Below are 19,067 nucleotides of genomic sequence, written 5' to 3'. Positions count from 1 at the left end.
TTTGGGGTCAGGCCTGGATTCCAGCGCTCAGTTTTCCCTGTGTGCTCAATCATTGGAAGTCGGCCTTGGCGTCTTAGGTGACATAACAGTTTGTAATCTCATAGCCTTAGCCTAATTATTCTCTCCGGATGTTGAGTTTCACTGCCTTTTTGAAAGGATTTGTTTATCTTCATGTGTTTGGCCTGTATCTTTTCTGTGCAGTGCATGTGTGTCATGTGTCCACAGAGACAAAAAGAGGGTGTTGAATCCCATGGGGCTGTTACAGCTGGATAGCCACTGTGTGGGTGCTGGAAATCAAACCAGGTTTTCTGAAAGAGCAGCCGGTGCTTCTCTTCAGCCCCTCCCTCTGGGCTTCACTGTTGACCCTTCGTGTTTTCAGTTTGACTGTGAGCTAAGCAGGCCTTCTTCTGTCACTTTTGCTCAGCCCGGACAGAGCTGTTCTGGAGTCCATCTTGTCTGCCTAGTTGTGAGTGTGTGTGTGTGTGTGTGTGTGTGTGTGTGTTGGTTGTTTTGACTAGCAATTGTTTAGGGAATTAATGGGCAGAAGTACATTGAATTTGAGGCTTTTTATTTGTTTGTTTTTAATATGTTTTGGTCTTAGTTTATGAAATAACAGGTTTTATTATAGTCTTTGTTTTGGGATGAGGTCTCCCTCTGAAGGCCTTGACCCAACTATGTCATCCAGGCAAACCATGAACTCATGTCGATCCTCCTGCTTCAACTTCCTGTGTCCTGGAATTAGCATGTGCCACATGCCCCACTTGATAGATTCATAGTCATAGCTATGTTTTATCCTAGAGAGGAACGCTGTACTGCAGGTAATATTTCTGCAATAAGCCATTTTCAGTGCTCTTTGAAAAGCAGTGACTCAGTGGGCTGATTTTCAAGAGGATTGAGTGTTCTTTGAGAGGTGGAAAGAGTCTGTGCTCCCCTTAGTTTGTGGGTACCAGATATTGTTCCCATTGGATTTTTGAGTGATTACCTTTGAAAGAAAGTCAGAAAAATAAGAACATTAGTCAAGGTCAGAAGAGAAACTGTATACTCTGAGTGAGGAGATACCACAGACATTAAATTAGGAGAGAGAAAGAAACTAATGCTTTTTAAAGGAAATTGAGAAGGGTGTGGTGGTGTTAGTTCCAGCATTTGGGATACAGAGGCAGATGGATCTCCTGAGTTTGAGGCCAGCCTCATCTATATAGTGAATTGAGGCTAGCTAGTGCTACAGAGATACTCTCTCCAAAAGAAAATAAAGAAATGAAGAGCCAATGTCATGGCTTAGCAGATGGAGGCGCTAGTCCAATGACCCGAGTTAAATCCCACAGTTGTCCTCTAAATACTTGTGCGTGCAGCATACACTGTCACATACATGATACTAGTAAGAATGTGAGCAGTGAAGCTGGAGAGGTAGCTGAAACAGTAACGTGCTTGCCATATAAGCATGACGGTCTGAGTTCAGTTCACAGAGCTGATGTGAAAAACCTGGGCATAGTGCTGGAGATATGGAGATGGGATCGCTGGAGGTTGCTGGCCAGCCAGCTTAGCCTAATTAGTGAGTTCCAGGAACCAGTAAGAAACCCTATCTGAGAAAAAACAAGGCTCCCTAAGGAGTGACATTGACCCCTGGCCTCTAGATATACCTATTACCCACCTGTACCCCTACACCCAGGAACCATCACACAATGACATTCTATTGAAGAACCCCATTGTTAAGAATGGTTATTCAAGGCCAGAGAGATGATTAAAATACTGGCTGATCTTCCGGAAGACCCAGCTCACAGCTTCCTATAACTAGTTCCAGGGGATCCGGTGTCTTCTTCTGGCTTCCATAAGTATGTGCACTCACATGCGCACACACACAAACACACACACAGGAAAACGCTCAGAATGTTTGTTCATCAGCGGTTATCAGAAAGCATCAGATTAATGTGATTGCTGTCTTCTCCAGTTCCTCAGAATGGCATAGTCTGTGTAAACATACTCTTGACATTTTCTCAGCTGCCATTCACCATTTTGAAAATCACCCGCGCTTGACACTGTGCTGTGAGGGATTTTGAGTGCTTGGGGTGGGGCGCTGTCTAGGTTGCTGTCCCATTCACTGCCTGACAGTGGGAAAGCATTTTCTTCCCCACACTCATTGTGAGTTGCTCTCTTTTTAAGGATCTCTTGAATTTTGATGATCCACTGAATATTGAAGCAGCAGAACATCATTTACGAGACAAGGTGAGCTGGCAAATGGGCTGCTTCTAGGTAGAGGCATAGGTAAAAGGAGCCTCTGCATTGGGTAAGTGAGAACTTAAGTGGTGGGTGTGGGGCAGCCATTTAAAGCATCTGTGTCTCAGTCAATGTGTGGTTTGCTCATAGCGAAAGTGGCTTTTATTACAGGTAAAATCATAATAAAATTTTGGTATGAGGAATATAGCAGGCACATTACCTCATTAGCAGTATGGTAGAGCTGGGGTATAACTCTGTGGTAGAGCACTCACTGTTGCAAGACAACAGCAAAACCATACCATGGTGGTTGAGGGACATGGAAGGAAGGATGGGTCACATCAGGCCACCTGCCTCTTTCCACACCCTTTGCTGAGATCTTGTGTGTTTGCTATTACCCATAATAATGGACTCTAGTCCGTTCCACTTAATCTTCAGTTTTTTTCTTTTTGATCAGATCAAAAGCTCCTTCCTGGGCTGTTTTTTCCCCACAGGTGTTTCCCCGCTGTAAACTGCACGTCAGTAAACACAGCCACATCCTTAAATACACTGCATTTGGTTTAGTCCTGCAGCCCGATCGCTGGTTCCTTGATTTGAATAGTGGGCTGGCTTTTAGGCTCATCAGGGCACAAGTCCATGCCTGATAGGTTGATGCACTTCACTGCACGCTGCTGGGAAGGCCACTTTTGCCCTCTGCTTTTAAATTTCTTTGTAGATCAGGTGTGACAGTGTGATTACTTAGTTCCTCTGAATAGTTTGCTTTTATTTTTGAGCCACTTCATAGAAGATGGTTTGTATTTTGATTTTTTTTTTCTGATGTGTCTGCTGAGGGCCTGACTTTGGCTAGTCATTTGCACATCAGGGACAGAGCTTTATTCTGTACATCAAACACTTTCTGTTTTGCCTACTTCAGATGGGTATGAAGTGCTTGTGATTTAAAAAAAACTATGAATCTGTTACCCAAGCCCCCTGAGAAGCCAGCGTGAGTGTACCAAGCTGATAGAGTTGCCTTCACTGCACTGTGGGGCCTATGTGTGGGGCCATGGCAGCAGTGCTAGGGAAAGGGATTCCTACTGAGGACCAGCAGCAGTCCTGTGTAACCTGAGTAGGGATGTAGAGAAGTGTCTAGTGTGATCTGGTTGAAGTGGCTCAAGTTGTTTGGCTTCCGTAAGCAGCAAAGAGGCTCGCCTGTTTAATTGTTTGAGATAGGGTCTCACTCCTTAGCCCTGGCTGGCCTAGAGCTCTCTATGTAAACCACTGCCTCTTGAGTCCTGGAACTAAAGGCGTGCGCCACCACACATGATTGAGATTTGTTTGTAAATTCATTTTGCAGTGCTAGGGGTTGAACCTGGGGCCTTGTGCATTCTAGCCAAATATTTCTAAACCTCCATCTCCTTTTCTCAGAAATGAGGTCTTGCCAGGGTAGCCCTAAAACCTGTTCTTGGGATACACTTCCAGACTTGCTGAGACTAGGCAGATAAGCATTTGCTGCCACACCTGGCTAGGAACACTCTGATCCTTTAGTGACCCGTGTGGCTATTGACCATGTGTCCTGTATTACCTCCTCCAACTGGGTATACCTACTTAAATTAGTCATGGGGCTACACTCTTGGGCTCCAGCATCCATGGTCTTCATTTAAAGTCCTGTGCTCTTAAAAATGAAAGAGGAAGTTAGAGGCAACAGGAACTGCAGTAGGAAGCCTCCTGTGGACCTGGCACTGGGTTTGCCCTGAAATGAACAGAACTAGAGGAGTCAAGGTGGAAGAGAAGTCTTTTGTCCTGAGTTACATTCTAAGGTAGTTTCTGGTAAGCTCCAGCATTGCTCAGCTCTCGAAACTAGAAGTGATCTCGAAGGCATTTTGAAGTTTCTACACAACCTTCCGCAAACTCCTGTATCTCAAGTGAATGGCCAGGGTGGCATGCAACCGTGTGCACAGATGTGGAGAGGTAGCAGCAGAGTCACACAGTCAGGTCGCCACTTAGACTGGAAGCAAGTCTCTGACCTCCTCATAGTGTTCAAACTGAGAAAAGTTTTTGAAACTTTTGGCCTTAAGAATAAGCAGGAGCTGGCTAGGGTGGGGCCCTATTGCAGAGAAGCTGTTATAGGTAGGCACACTTTTAAGAGAGCACAGCAGCCTCTCAGGATGTACCAAGTCTTTGCCTTTATCCTGCTCATTTCCGTGAAGAACAAGCAGGGGAACCCTCCATGCTTCAGGCCTTAGAAAACAAAGCTTATAGCTGTGCAGTGGGGACAGTAGTGACCTATAGCTGAGTTGTTAGAGGAAGCTGTTTGAGAGCTTCAGCCCCATGGGAATTGACTGCTAACCTTGAAGAGAACAGACTAGGGAAAACCTAGGGCACTGGCCCAGATCTCAGAAGGCTTTCCCACTCAGACTGTCCTGGGTGAGTCCTAGAGACTCTGCTGTGTTTTAGCATCTCAGGGGCCCCAGTGTGCATTGTCTTTGATGTGAGAGGATGTAAGCTCTGTGGCCCATTGCCTTTCTCCGGGTATGGTGGGTGCAGGTAGGGTGGGGCCGTGAAGGTAAGCACATTTTGGTGGACAGCAAGGCTTTGGGAAGGTGGATCTAAAAAAGCAAAGGTCTGTCCAAGAATGTGGGACCCCTCCTCCACGGTCCATTGGCCACTGGGCCATGGGGGCAAAGGGAGCAGAAGTGGCAAGCATAGCCTTGTCTAGCTTGTGAGTACAACAGAAAGCCCTTCAGGAGATTAAACTTCAGTGAATCAGCTCAGCTTTATTCCAAAGTATAGGGGATATATAGAATTGGAGTGGTAGCTGGGGAATTGCTTAATTTACGTTAACCAGTACACTCCTGTCGTAAAGCTCCGTATACAGATCTTTGGAAGCATGGTCCTAGTGTGGTGCTCCTAGCACAATGTCTGATTGCCTTAGCAGCAGTAGGGGAAGCTTCAGGGAACTGTGTCCAGGGTCATACTAGGGTCGGGCATCTGGGCCTAGTAGCATTCTCCAGATGAGGTCAGATAGAGAACAGGGCTCCTTCTGCCAGGGGAAGGAAGTTGTCCATGTTTCTGAGCTTACTCAGAGTTGCCAGGCCAGGGTAGACTTCAGCTTCCGACCATCAGGGCCTCCCAGCAAAAGAGCAGCCATGTAGAAGAGTGTTGGCATTGGGACCATGAACATGCTTTTTCAGACTTGATGTTCCTGCTGGCACGAGTGAGGGTGTGGGATGAGATGCCCTCAGGTTCTCCACTGCTCTGGCTTGTGCTGTGCCCCTCCCCACCAAACACTGCACTGTCCCCTGCGCAGTTCGTACTAGGGTTGTGGAGAGATGGCACCATTGGTGATGTGAAGCCAGGCTTCTCCGTAGACTCCTTCACTTTGAAGAGACTGGCTGTGTTCCTGAAGTGTCACTTTGCTCTCTTACTCTTGTCTGCTTTATCCTCTCCCTCTGCAGGAAGATTTCCGGGACAAAGTGGATGAATACATCAAACGCTATGCCAGATGATAAGAGGGGAGATTGCAGTGCTGAGGACTTTGTCACAGTTGTCTCTGATGTGAACAGCTAGAGGTAGCCCTCCTCCCCATCCTCATACTCCCTGTCAGCCCCTTGGGCTTGTCCCAGTCTTGCGACCTTGTCCTGAAGAAGACCATCCTCCTGACTACACAATACAGCAAGAAAGTGTCTGGGCTTCGAGAGCGTTGTCTGCTTCCCTTAACATGTTTCCTGAAACTCTGTCTAGGCTGTGGGATTCCTCTGAAGTTGTAATGAACTCACCATTGAGGATAGCACTTGCTTCCCTTACCCCCAACAAAATCGGTGTCCTGCACCAGTGATGTAATGACATGTTTGGTGTGACTGGCAGATTTGCAATAAGAAACCCGCTATAAACTGTGATTGGATGCACATTCTCTTAGCTTCTTCCACGAATGTTGGCCCTGCCTAGATGTGAACTTCCTGGAATGCATAGTCATTCACTGTAGATCTTACTGAAATGCGTATTTTATTTAATGTAAGTATATTTTGGAACAGATTTGTAATTTGTACAATTTGATGCTTTAATTATTTTTTTCTATTCTCAATTAGTTTGTATTTTCATTGTATAGAGCAGACACAAAGATACTGGGTCAAGCAACTCTTGAAGAGAAATACAAAGGGACCGTGAAAGGCACATTACTCAGTTTCTCCAGATGTAGCAGGAATCCGGCTGCTGGGTATCAGCTCTTCCTTCAGGTCCGCACGTGGCAAGGATGTTTTGGAGACTTGGTACCTAGAGCTCGATGATCCAAACCAAAGGCCGGGAGTCTTCCCTCGTACGGTACCCAGACACAGCAGGCTGAGCTCCCTAAGGAGGGTGGTGGCTGACTCTGCAGTTGTCATAGCATGAGCCAGGGCTTCCCTAGCAGAGCTCTGTCTTTGCTTTCCAGCAAGAGGAAGTATCTGGGGAATGAGCTCAGTCTCTGGTGCTGCCAGGACTGCACTGTGGCTGCCTTCTGACTTGCCAGTGGTTCCAAGCCCTCCTAGGGGAGTCTCACGGGCCTTGGCAGGCTTAGCAGCAGCAGTTACCATACTCCCTCAGGGTAGAGCCCTTGAGGGTCGGACCTGTCGAGAGAGGCTAGTAGACTTATTCTAGTTTTTTTTTTAGACACTTAAACCAGTGAAATCTAATGCAAAATAAATGCATGTCTGGTTTTATTCACTGCCTGCCTAGCATTCGCACTCAACTGCCAGTCTTCCTGCTTGTCATCCTCTGGGTTTGGTGACCTTTGCAAGGTCAGTCTTGCTTCCCCCTTGGTATCAGAAATTGGGTCAGTTAGCCACAAGGGGTGACCTCATCTGACAGGCCACAAACTTAGATGAACAGAGCAGGAAGGATGGGGCCCAACAGAGTCAATGGTGGTACCCCAGTGATCCAGGACTTGCTCGGGTGCCCCAGCATTCTCCTCTCAGAGCCTGGGGGAGTGCTGAGACAACCCTCTGCCAGTGTTGGTGTCACTGGGTACTCAGCAGCCAGACACTAATGCCACCATACACTCGTCAGCACTCTCGGTGCCCAGCGATCCTGGTGCCTGATTGGCAGTGCTAGCGTCAGTGAAGAGATGACACTAGTCCCTGTCAGTCAGATCGAGACCAGCCTGCCTCAGGCTGCGTGAGACTGGTGCTCCTCAGGGCATTAACAGTAGCATTTTATTAGAGGTCAGATAATGTGTGACTTGACATTCCCAGATAGCCAATACCCTCTCCTTCTGTTAAGTGGAAATCCCTTAGAAATAGTTCTAGAGCCTTCACCTCACTCCTCCCAGTGAGCAGTAGCTTATGCCTGACCTCCCCACCCAGGCCAAAGCAGCATTCTAACAGTCCTTGGGACCCCAACAAACTGGAATTTTAGTTCTGCTAAGGAAGTGTGATCCCCAAGCTTGTGAAGAGGCCAGGTCTCAATGGAAAACTGGTAGGAGTGGTCTGGCCTGGGGAAGGAAGGAAAGCTCTTGGGCAGCTTGAACACACTATCAACCTCTGCCTCCTGGGTCATGGCTCTGCTCGGGAGACTGCTGCTCAGACTTTAGTGTAAGTCGTGTGTTCTCAAGAGCTCAGAGAATGAAGCACCCTCAGAAGGAGGGTCGCATCTCTGATTATTCCTTAAACACCCCACCCCAGCGGGTCACTTCCTTTTAAGTAAGGAGCTGAGGCAGAGTCCAGGTCTTGCCTGTACCCCGCTGTGCCTCTTTTCCTCCCAGTCTCCTGCTCTTGCTCATTTGTTTGCTTTCTGTTAGTTTTGTGTGGCCCAAGCCTTTACCCCAGTCTCCTCCATTCTAGGATGATGTGCACAACACCCAACTCATCTTGGTGTTTTTACCCACTGTTCAGGGAGTATGGGAGCGGGGTCTTCCGATGTGGGTGACCTCCCTTTTTGTTATGTTCAAGTACTGAGAACCTTACAGCCACCCTGTATTCCTACTCAACAGGCAGCAAGGTATGCATTTGAAAAGCAGTCAGTGCTGTAGAGCAGCTCTGTGGACTGACTGCCTTCCAGCCTACTCCACTCACTTCTGTGAGTGTCACTTCTGTGAGTGCACTGCGATGAAAGCTCTTGGAGCAACCTAAAGCCACCCCGGATTTCCTCCCCCTCCCCCTGGCAACTCTGACGGGTTGTGATTTGCTCAACCTTTAGTTGAATCGCTTTATTCTTTACTAAACCTAAAATCTCCAAGATTCCTGTGGACAGAACAGTCTGGGTTTTGTTTGTTTGTTTGTTTGTGTTTATTTATTTATTTTAAGTATTATGATTGTTGTGTCCGCATGGACTCCTGCTTGCCAGAAGAAGGAATCAGATCCCATTATAAACAGTTGTGAACCACTGTTCTGGGAAGAGCAGCCATCAGTGCTCTTAACCACTGAGGCATCCGTCCTGACATCAGGGTTTTTGCTGACAACCCAGCATAATTTTTTATTGTAAAAAAACCACTAATGGGCTGACATTACAGTTCAGTGGCAAAGGTGCTGTGCACAAGCCTGGTGACCTGAGTTTGATCCCCGGAACCCGTGTAAAAATGGAAAAAGAACGACTCGAGTTTTCCTCTGAGCTCCACATGTGTTATGGCACATGCTCACACTCCTCAATAACAACCTAAGGTGAAACAATAGAAGGCTATCAGCCAGCAACCATGGTCTGTAGTAGGCACTTCTTCATTGTCTGTCCTAGAGGTGATTTTCACCTTCACCTACTAAGAAAGACCCCATCTAAGAAAGATCCCAGATTGCTACAGTTCCAATGTTCTCAACGTGCTTAATAAAATCCTAGAGTATGGTTACATGGCTAGGAATACTTTTGCCAAAGAATTTGAAAGATAAAGCCTGTGACCCCCTCTTCCCTCCCATGACCTGTATCATACACTAGACAGCACATGGGCTGATGCTGAGGCCACACTGCCTGTCTGTGGAGGCCTTGTCGAGAATGTTTGTACATGTTGAGTGGCATAAAGACTTCTCTCAAATCTCAGCTTTGGACTCCTTTGCTCTCATTTTCAAATTTCCTGAGCCAGGGTTTTCCCAAAAATTTTCCTAGGCTTCCAGCAGAACTGTTGTGAACAGAGTTTCTTGCGCAGCCTTTGACAGGATCACCTGCCAGGCAGGCACCCACACAGAAAAGAGAGGAGCTAAGACGGCTCAGGTTAAGGATGTTCCTGCTGCCCCATTAAGCAGTGGGCTCTGGCAGGTCTAGATGTGTCTGTGTTGCGTTTCTCCACACTGCATCTTTAGTGGCCTCTTCTCGTTTTTGTTGAGCTTTCTAGCCACTCCTCACAGATGGAGGAGTGGCTAGCCATTTGTGTTAGCAGACATTTCTCTTTAGAGAAGAAAAGCCTGGTTCTAATAAACCCATGTCCTTCCTTCCTTCACTATGGGAACTGAGGGTCCATGTTGGGCAGAGCTGTGGTGAACATGAACAAGCCTTTTCCCATTCCAAAAGCTTTCCCTCATACTAGTGTCTAAAAAGATAGGGCCATGTCCTGGGAGGACTGGTAAGGAGTTCTCGATGAACTTGGGACATAGGCCAAGGTCCAGTGATTCCATGGATCCTGTTGCCCTCAATATGGGTGTCAGACTGGTAATGGTGGTGTATTGGTAGATAGCCATGCCGTGGCAAAACCCTGGGTACAGAAGCAGTCTTCCCACCTTGTTCTCACCGTAGAAAGGGTTGTAAGACATCTTTGGCCGCCTCACAGCTTCCCAAGTCCTTCAAAATAAGTCAGTCCCCCTATACCCGGCATGCAGAGCTCACTATGCCACCCTTACAGGAAATAGCCATTTAGGGCCCTGGCCTCAAAATCGTACCTTCATGTCCTGAGATGACACTAGTCAGTCAAGTCTCAGCTTTCCTCTCTTGGGGTCTGTCCAGATTCAGTTCACATGTTAAGTGCTCTGACGTCTTCCATGAAGATAGGCACTTGTGAGGACCCCTCCCTTTCTCTGTCATCAGGAAACACAAGGTAGGAATGCCACTTGACTGTATATGATTGTCCCTCTGGGAGCTACTGAGCACCTGGAGCCTCATCTTGGCCATTTGCAGTAACCTGGCGGGTTATAGTGTGACTCTTCTCTGTTGAGCAAAGTGAAGAATATGGAGTGTGTACCAGAGGCAGTCGCCCCAGGAGTTGTCCAGAAGCTGGGTCGTCTGGCCAACCAGGCAATGACTGGCAGGTTATGCCACCAGCCAGGGAGCTGTCTGGTCTGTACAGTTTGCTTTGCCTGAGTGAGGAGCCTAGGAAGAGAACAATAAAATCTTAGCCAGACGCTCAGACTTGGCTATCTGTATGAATAGAAGTGAAGTGTAGGACTGAAAACATTCAGACCTCCCAACCCCCAGTAAATAACATGTTAACTCAGACTAAAAATGTAGGAAAAACTAGGCTAAAGTGAAAGGCGGTGGAGGAAGCAAGCCCGAATGACAACCCATATGGTAAAGGTAGGATCAGTGACATGGAGACAGTGAGACCCTGGAACATGCAGCAGACAACACAGGCCCTCAGGATGAGGGTTGCAGAGAAGGCTGGAGAAGATTGGATGGACTTATTGACCAAGCTGAGTGTATACCTGGCCATGACACAATTTGCCAGACAAGTGTGACAGTGCCCTTAAGTGAGACCCAGCAGGTTCAGACTCATGGCAGCCATAGCTTCTCTGCTTGCAAGGGAACTGAATCTTCGGTTCTAGAACTCAGAATAGAGCCTACCCAGAGGGTCATTTGACCTTAACAATTCCTGCCACACCTGTCCCTGAGATCACTGAATCTGGCAAAGAACCAGCCAGGAAGAGCAGAGAATGCGCCACTGGGGTTCACACAGGCCCAGGAAAAGGCCGTGTTTCCATGAACTGGTGGAGGAGAGAAACCTGGCCATGCAGCATACTGGGCAGAGGTTGGGGCAGATACTTGGTCAGCAATGGGGAAATGAATCTAAAGGCTATGTTGGTCCTGCCCAAAAATAAATGTCAAGGTGACTGAGCGGTTGAAGGCACATGCCAGGCCTGGTGACCCCTCGGGACTCAGTATGGGAGGAGGGAATCATTTGTTAAGTGCGCCAGGTGGACGCGCAAGCAGGTGCTCAGGCGGCATAGTTGAAAAGACACCCAGAATAAAGCTTCTAAATACTTGTAACGCTGGAACATCCATACCATGCCACCAAGCCTGCTGACATACTAGGCACCAGGCTGGCTACAGTGCTGTCCTGGAAAAGGAATTTACTACTGTCTTAAACAGCATTCTTCAACTCGGGCACTGCTGGAGAGGGGTGGAGAGGAGTCCTCCCTCCAGATGACTTCCCAGCCAGGCATAGCTCTTGCTTTCCCTCATGTAAACCAAAGTTGCTCTTCCAGGAGAGACAGACCAGGCCACCAGCACTAGCACAGCACCAGACTTCAGATCCCAGTTTCCGAATATAACGTGTCCAAGAGCCTCAGAAGCCATCTGTCAGAGTTAAGGTTTCCATTGTGGTGAAGAGACACCATGACCATGGGAATTCTTATAAAGAAAACATTTAATTGGGGTGGCTTGCTTACAGTTTCAGAAGTTCGGTTTGTTTTCATGATGGGGGGGGTGGCATTGTGCTGTGCAGGCAGACATGGTGTTGGGAGAATAGCTGAGAGTCCTACCTCTTGCAGGCAATAGGAAGTGAACTGCCACAAACTGCAGTATCCTGAGCACAGAAAACCTCGAAGCCCAGTCCCACAGTGACACACTTCCTCCAATAATGCTGTACTTCAACAAAGCCACACCTAACAGTGCTCCCTGTAAGGTTATGGATGCTTTTTACATTCAAACCACCTCATTCCATTCCCTGGCACCCATAAGCTTGTAACAATATAATGCAGAATGCATTTAGTCCAACTTTAAAAATCCTCAGTCTTTCACAGTCTCAAATGTTTTAAAAGTTCAGTCTCTTCTGAGATTCATACAATCTCTTAACTAATCCCCTCTAAAATAATCTCATGCTTCAATACTTAATGGCACAGGATATACATTGCCATTTCAAAACACAGGGAAGGGAACATTATGGGGAAATACTGGACCAAAAGACCAAAAACCAGTTGGGCAAACTCCAAATTCTTCATCTCTGTCAGATGTCAAAATGCTCTTCAAATCTCAAACTCTGTTCTGCTTTGTTGACTGTAACACACTTCTTTCTTCTGGATGGTTCCACTCCTTTAGCAGCTCTCAGCAGGTACCCATGACTCTGTCTTCTTTAACGTCTTTTGTTTCCAAGGCAATCCAGACTCAACTTCACAACTTCACACAATGGCCTCTCTAGTAGGCCTTCATTCAGGACACCCCTGATACATGCTTGGCTTCAGTGGCTTTCTTTAGGTGTGGAAGCCAATCCCACAACCTGTTTCTCCTATTAACTCTAAAGCCAGAACTACATGGCCAAAGATGCTAGGTTCTGCTGCTTGCTCGGGCTGGAACGTGACCTCCTCATTCAATTACATCTTCACCAGCTTTCTGTCTTTCACTAGCTAAGCTTGGCTGTCCTGAAACTTGCTCTGTAGACCAGGCTGGCCTCAGATTTAGAGATCCACCGGCCTCTGCCTCCCAGTGCTGGGATTAAAGGTGTTCGTTCCTCCATCACACCTGGCTCTAAACTTTTCTTTAGATCCTTTTCAGAAGTTGGGACTTTAGCTTCCGGGATAGTGCCCTGAAGTCTCCACCCTACTCCATTTCTAATCCATTTATCTTCTTGAACACAGGATTTAGCTCCATTTCACTTCCTGGTGCTCCCTGCTTGGCTTCCTCCTTTTCATTATAAATCTTCATTAGAGTCTATACTAGGCTGTTTGAAGGTATCTTCTGCCAATGGAATTAATTGTGAACTTTTCAGTTTAGCCTCAGGCAGATTCTTCACCAAAATATCACAGGAACCATCTCTAGGCAACATACTAAAATTCTCTGAAACCTCTTGAGTGAGCCCCTGACAGTTCAAATAACTCTTAGCACATCTGCTTCCATGTTTCTCCTTGTATGCCCCATGTAAAAATGCTTAAAGCATTCCACTTCTTTCATAACCCAAAGTCCAAATTCCTTCAAACAAACACATGGTCAGGCCTATCACAGCAATACCTGACTCCTCGTACCAACTGCTGTCATAGTAAGGTTTTTCTTGCTGTGAAGAGACCCCATGACCATGGCAACTCTTATGAGAACATTTAATAGGGGTGGTGCCTCCTCACTTACACTTTTCATTATCACAACAGGGAGCATTGTGCCGTGCAGGTTGATGTGGTGCTGGAGTAGCTGAGAGTCAACAGGAGGGTGATGATACACTTGGCAGTATCCTCAACATAAGAAACCTCAAAGGCTTGCCCAGCAGTGACATACTTCCTCCAACAAGGCCATCCATACCCACGCCAATAAAGCCATACCTCCTAATGGTGCCACTCTTAATGAGATTATGGGGCCAGTCAGTTACATCCAGACTACACGTTCCACTCCCTGGCCCCAATAAGCTTGTAACAATATACTGCGAAGCCTGGGAGCAGATGGGCATTGCCTATAGTGTACCCCAATTTGAATGACGGCTGGTTTCAGAAACCATACAGGCCGGAAGGAAGATGCATGATATTAAAAGCTGAAAGGAGCATGTGGAAAAAACCTGGTTCCCGGAAACAAAGTGTAAAGTCAGCTTGAGTCTTCAAATGCTGTAGAACAAAGAATCACTTCCCTTATTTGTAAAGGTTGACTAAAACCTTCAATATGGGTGCAGTGGGGCATGCCTTTAATCCCAGCACTTAGAAGACAGCCAGATGGATCTCTGCAAATCCAAGGCCAGTCAGGGCTATGTAATGAGACTCAAAAATTATGTAAAACCAAAGTTCTTCTAAAACGGAATGGTGGGGCCTTTAGAAGTCATAGATGGTGGTTAAATAGAAATCACCCATCTGATGCTCAAGCATAGTGATGCTGAAAGTCAGCGGTGAGGAACAGGAGTTGTCAGAGAGGACAGAAACTGAATACTGTAATACTATAAATACTTGCAAATACTCAAGTATTATTAAATTTTAATTTAAAACGGGGGTGGGGGTGTAGCACTTAACCTAGCACGTGTGAGGTCCTGGTATTATGTCTAGTACTCCCACCCTCTGTGCCCCCCCAAATGGCAAAGAAACTAAATTCAGGTAAGATTCCGTTCATCAAAAATGAGTAAAACGATGCTAGGGAACTGGAAAGAGATGAGTCAGTAGCTAAGGACACGAAATGCTCTTCTGGGAGACCCAAGTTCCTTTCCTAGCACTTTGGGTGATTCAAAAGCACGTGTAACTCCAGCTTCAGGGAACGCCAAGCCCTTCCCTGGAATCCATGGACAACTGTACTCATGTACATACACATGTAATTTAAAAAATAAACGTTTTTAACGTTGGTACTAGTGAATTTAATTCACGTGTGTGTGTGTGTGTGTGTGTGTGTGTGTGTGTGTGTGTGTGTGTGATAATACCCATAGCAGCCACTGACAGCTGCACAGGAAGATACAGAGTGGGCAGAACACGGTGGGTGCTCTTTGAAGCTTACCTTCCCAAAGGAATGTGCCATTCCTTAACAAATCTTCCATCCCCGTGATGAGTCCATGTGGTTTGAATCAGAGTTCAGGAAGGACAGTGGTGCTTTCCCTGTGTTGCAAAACATGTGACTGGCCAGTATACAAAGCACCAAGAAAAAAATGGCTGAAAGACACTTAAGGAAATGCTCAACATTCTTAGTCATCAGAGAAATGCAAATCAAAACAACTCTGAAATTCCATCTTACACCTGTAAGAATGGCCAAGATCAAAAACACTGAAGACAACTTATGCTGAAGAGTTTGTGGGGGGGAAAGGGAACACTCCTGCATTGCTGGTGGGAACGCAAGCTGATACAACCCCTTTGGATGTCAATGTGGCGATTTCTCAGAAAATTAGGAAACAACCTTCCTCAAGACCCAATAATACTACTTTTGGGTATATATCCAAAGGATGTTCAATCGTGCCACAAGGACATGTGCTCAACCATGTTCATAGCAGTTTTGTTTGTTATAGACAACCTGGAAACAACCTAAATGCCCCTCGACCGAAGAGAGGATATGAAAAATGTGGTACACTTACACAATGGAGTACTACACAGCAGAAAAAAATAACGACATCTTGAATTTTGCAAGAAAATGGATGGGGCTAGAAAACATCGTTTTGATTGAGGTAACCCAGACCCAGAAAGACAATTATCACATGTAGTCACTCATAGGTGGGTTTTAAACATAAAGCAAAGAAAGCCAGCCTACAAACCACAATCCCAGAGAATTTAGACAACAATGCGGACACTAAGAGAGACTTACATAGGTCTAATCTACATGGGAAGTAGAAAGTAGAAAAAGACAAGATCTAGTGAGTAAATTGGGAGCATGGGGACCTTGAGGGAGGATTGAAGGAGGATGGGAGAGGCAGGGGGAGGGGCAGAGAAAAATCTAGAGCTCAATATCAATAAAAAATTGTGTTTGGCCGGGCGGTGGTGGCGCACGCCTTTAATCCCAGCACTCGGGAGGCAGTGGCAGGCGGATCTCTGTGAGTTCGAGACCAGCCTGGTCTACAAGAGCTAGTTCCAGGACAGGAACCAAAAGCTACGGAGAAACCCTGTCTCGAAAATTTAAAAAAAAAAAAAAAAGTGTTTGTCTGCATGTATGCAAGTTCACCATATGCGTATCCAGTGGCTGTAAGGGTCAAAAGAGGATCAGATCCTCTGGAATTGAAATTATATAGATCGTTGTGAACTGTCGTGTGGGTGGGTTTGGGAACTGAACCTGGTTTCTCTGCCTTAATCTTCTTCCAGAATTTTAATACCGCCCACCCCTACCCCCGGTTAGCTAATGGCTTTCTAATTTCATTCAATCAAATCATCCGGGCAGGCGGACCTGGGGAATCCACGTCTAGCGGGCACTTAGGTCTACGTGCACTGGCCGCCAACCCTTCTAGGCGCACAGTTTCGGCTCCTGCGGCGCCCCTCTTTGCTCCGCGTATCCTTGCGCTTTTTGTTCCACCAATTTTGCGGTGTCAGGTGAAGTTACAGGTTCTCCTAGCATTGGCTGACAGCTCAGGAAAGGTGGGCTCTCGAGACGCGATACCAGGCCAGTAGCAGCCTATCCGAACCCCACATCCCGAGTGTCGCGCGCTTTGTGGAGGCCGGTTAGACGTACTGGCTGCGGGGCGGCCACACAACTGTCCCCAGCTCCGCCTCACGGCCACCTGGCCCAACACAGCCAATCAGCCACTCAGGGGCGGAGGCCCCGTGCGACTCGGGGATTGGCCGGAGCGAGGCGCGCAGCCAATGCTGATACCGTGGGCCTTGAGGCTCCGCCCCCTGCGGAGACTTGGGGCCGCTCTTGCTTGGGGTGACTGGACAGGCTGGCGATCAAGGGATGGACTCGGTGCGGAAAAGCGCGCGGGGCCGCGCAGAGAGCCCACCCGACAGGTGCGTTCTTCCCTCCAGGAACTAGGAGCCTGGAGACACCTGGGGGACCACAGTGAGGGACTGGTGAGGCCGATGGGTAGGAATCCGAGGGATACGCAGACGAGTCGGGCCACAGGAGCCACCGCCGTAGCCGAGAGAAGGGCGCCTGCGGGTGACAGTTGTGCCAGAGTTTTCGCTCTGCCCTCCCGGGTTCCGGCGTCCTTCCCACAGCATGGGGTCTTGGAGGCTGGAGCGGGCAGCCGAATCATACTAATCTGCATTTTAAAGGAATCGTTGCTGCTTAGAGAGTAGGGTAGCAAGGGTGTGGGACAGAGGAGGACTTTGGGGACAATCTATTAAGGCCCAGATGACCGCCCCGAGGTGAAAAGTGAATCTTGGGGTGTGATCCCAGGAGGCAGCTGGCCGGTGCTGGAGACTGCAGGCTCTTGCTGTCCACAGTGCTGCGGAGACCTCCTCCCCTGGGGCACAAAGGAGCAGGGTGCTGTTAGGCTCTGGTTCAGTCTTTTCCCACCCAGGAACGGGTCATACTCCACCCCCTCTTTCACTCTCACCCCCGTCTCTTTTTCTTTTCTTTTTAAGATTATTTGTTTATTATGTATACAGTGTTCTATCTTCATGTATGCCTGCAGGCCAGAGAAGGCATCAGATCTCATTATAGATGGTTTGTAAGCCACCATGTGGGGGCTGGGAATTGAACTCTGGACCTCTGGTAGTAACAGGCAGTGCTCTTAACCCCTGAGCCACCTCTCCAGCTCCTTTTCCTCTTTTTATTTTTTTTCCCTACCCCTGACAAGGGCCTTGTGCCGTAGCCCCGGCTCTCCTGCCTCCTCCCTCTGGGATTACAGGCTTGCCCTCTCTATTTTTGTTCTCATCTTCTGTGCAGTGACGAGGATGTAAAATATCTGTCTCTCTTCCAAAACCTGAGCCTCCCTGGATGTGTTGGAACATGCCTATAATCCCAGTACTGGGGACTGAGACAGGAGGATTGTGATTTGGAGGCCAGCCTGCATTGCTCAGTGAGAACCTGGCTCATAAAGGCCTACCCGTGGCTTCAGCCTTCACTAGACATTCATTAAGTAGTTTCACTTTCTCCAGGAAGCATCCTCACTGATGAAATGCCAGCTATAAAAATAGTTCAGCCGAGCTACAGATGGGAGAGCCGCAGTCACTCGGCAGACCAGTGGGTGTGCAGCGTTTTGGGGTCTTTACTTACTGGAAGGAACAGGCTTGGAGCACAGGCAAAGCCCTTGCAGCAATGGAAAGTTCACTGATCCCAGGCCCAGGGAGGTCAGCCTCACTTTCCAAAGCCCCAAGGCCTGCAGGGTCAGGCTTAAAGCAAAGACAGAGGATCAAAAGAACCCGTTCTGTTATCCCCTTTGGCTTAGTGGGCGCAGTTGGTTGTTGTGTTTGGGTTCACAATTGAATGCATCGTCATGCGCGCTGTTTAGATTTTTAAATCTTGTGACATAATTAATTACTGTTTTCAGGCCTGCTAGCTCACCATAGAGCTCTCTGAACATCTGTGATCCTCGTAAGAACACAAGCAGATAACTCTCCTTAGGGTCTCTGGGGCTCAGCACTCGGTGTCATCCTAGGAATGAAGCCCCTGCTGTGCGGCAGCCTTGTTAGGGTTCCGAGGACAAAGCCTGCCTGTTCCTGGAGCTACTCTTCTCTGGGTCCCTGGGGTTGACACTAAGCACACGTGACTCTTGAGTCAGATGATGAATGGGGCTGCACGGGAAGTGGGGAGCACAGATAGCCAAGCTGGGGCATGTGGTGGCTTCAAACAAAACAGTGGAGCCTCACACAAGCAGATACGTTGAAGCAAAGACTTGAAAAAGTTTAGGTAGCGTGGGGAGCAGGGCAAAGAAAGTGCAAGCCTGTCCCGGGGAGAGGTTGCCTGGTGAATGCCAAGAAGGGAGAGCCAGAGGGCGTGGCTCTTAGAGGCCTTTCCAGAAGCTCACTGCTAGGAATCATCAGGAAACCCCCAGGGGAATGTGCTGGGGTGAGATCGCGCATCAGTGTGGGCCAGGCCCTGAGTGACTGGGAACCGTGGTGTCTCTCCCTCCCTCCCATCGAGAGGGAGGACGTGGAGAGCTGAAGCCTGGTGCTCCACCTGGGCCTTCACTCTGGATGCAGAGGACCCCGGCTGTGAGCCCCCAGAGGGCTGCTGCCCACACCCTGCCTCCCTTCCCTTTCTTCCAGGAAGGTTTATATGGACTACAACGCCACCACACCTCTGGAGCCCGCCGTCCTCCAGGCTGTGACAGAGGCCATGAGAGAAGCCTGGGGCAACCCCAGCAGCTCCTATGTGGCAGGTAATTCTAGAGGGATCCATGGCAACAAAGGGAGCCAGAGCGCGCTTAGACTTTTTTTTTTTTTTTTTTTTTTTTTTTTTTTTTT

General features: G+C 48.0%; 2 protein-coding genes across 8 annotated transcripts in view; both read left to right on the top strand.

Annotated features, from left to right (window-relative positions):
• Ube2f (ubiquitin conjugating enzyme E2 F (putative)) overlaps nucleotides 1-6,268 on the top strand; it is a 44,870-nt gene extending 38,602 nt beyond the window's left edge. For all 7 annotated transcript variants that reach the window (XM_050163056.1, XM_050163049.1, XM_050163051.1 and 4 more), the window contains 2 exons: nucleotides 2,158-2,220; nucleotides 5,643-6,268. In XM_050163056.1, coding sequence (XP_050019013.1) covers nucleotides 2,158-2,220; nucleotides 5,643-5,693 — 114 coding nt within the window. In that variant the 3' untranslated portion in view covers nucleotides 5,694-6,268. The remainder of the gene's footprint in view (nucleotides 1-2,157; nucleotides 2,221-5,642) is intronic.
• Nucleotides 6,269-16,531: 10,263 nt separating this feature from the next.
• The window catches only part of Scly (selenocysteine lyase), a 21,909-nt gene continuing 19,373 nt past the window's right edge, over nucleotides 16,532-19,067 (top strand). Inside the window, exons 1-2 of the mRNA XM_050163057.1 lie at nucleotides 16,532-16,664; nucleotides 18,870-18,982. Of these exons, the coding sequence (XP_050019014.1) occupies nucleotides 16,612-16,664; nucleotides 18,870-18,982 (166 nt within the window). The 5' untranslated portion in view covers nucleotides 16,532-16,611. The remainder of the gene's footprint in view (nucleotides 16,665-18,869; nucleotides 18,983-19,067) is intronic.

This window comes from Alexandromys fortis, unplaced genomic scaffold, assembly GCF_014885135.2.
Source record: "Alexandromys fortis isolate MF-2015 unplaced genomic scaffold, M_Fortis_MF-2015_v1.1 scaffold_139, whole genome shotgun sequence".
NCBI classification, from domain to species: domain Eukaryota; kingdom Metazoa; phylum Chordata; class Mammalia; order Rodentia; family Cricetidae; genus Alexandromys; species Alexandromys fortis.
This window is presented reverse-complemented; position numbering and strand designations above follow the sequence as displayed.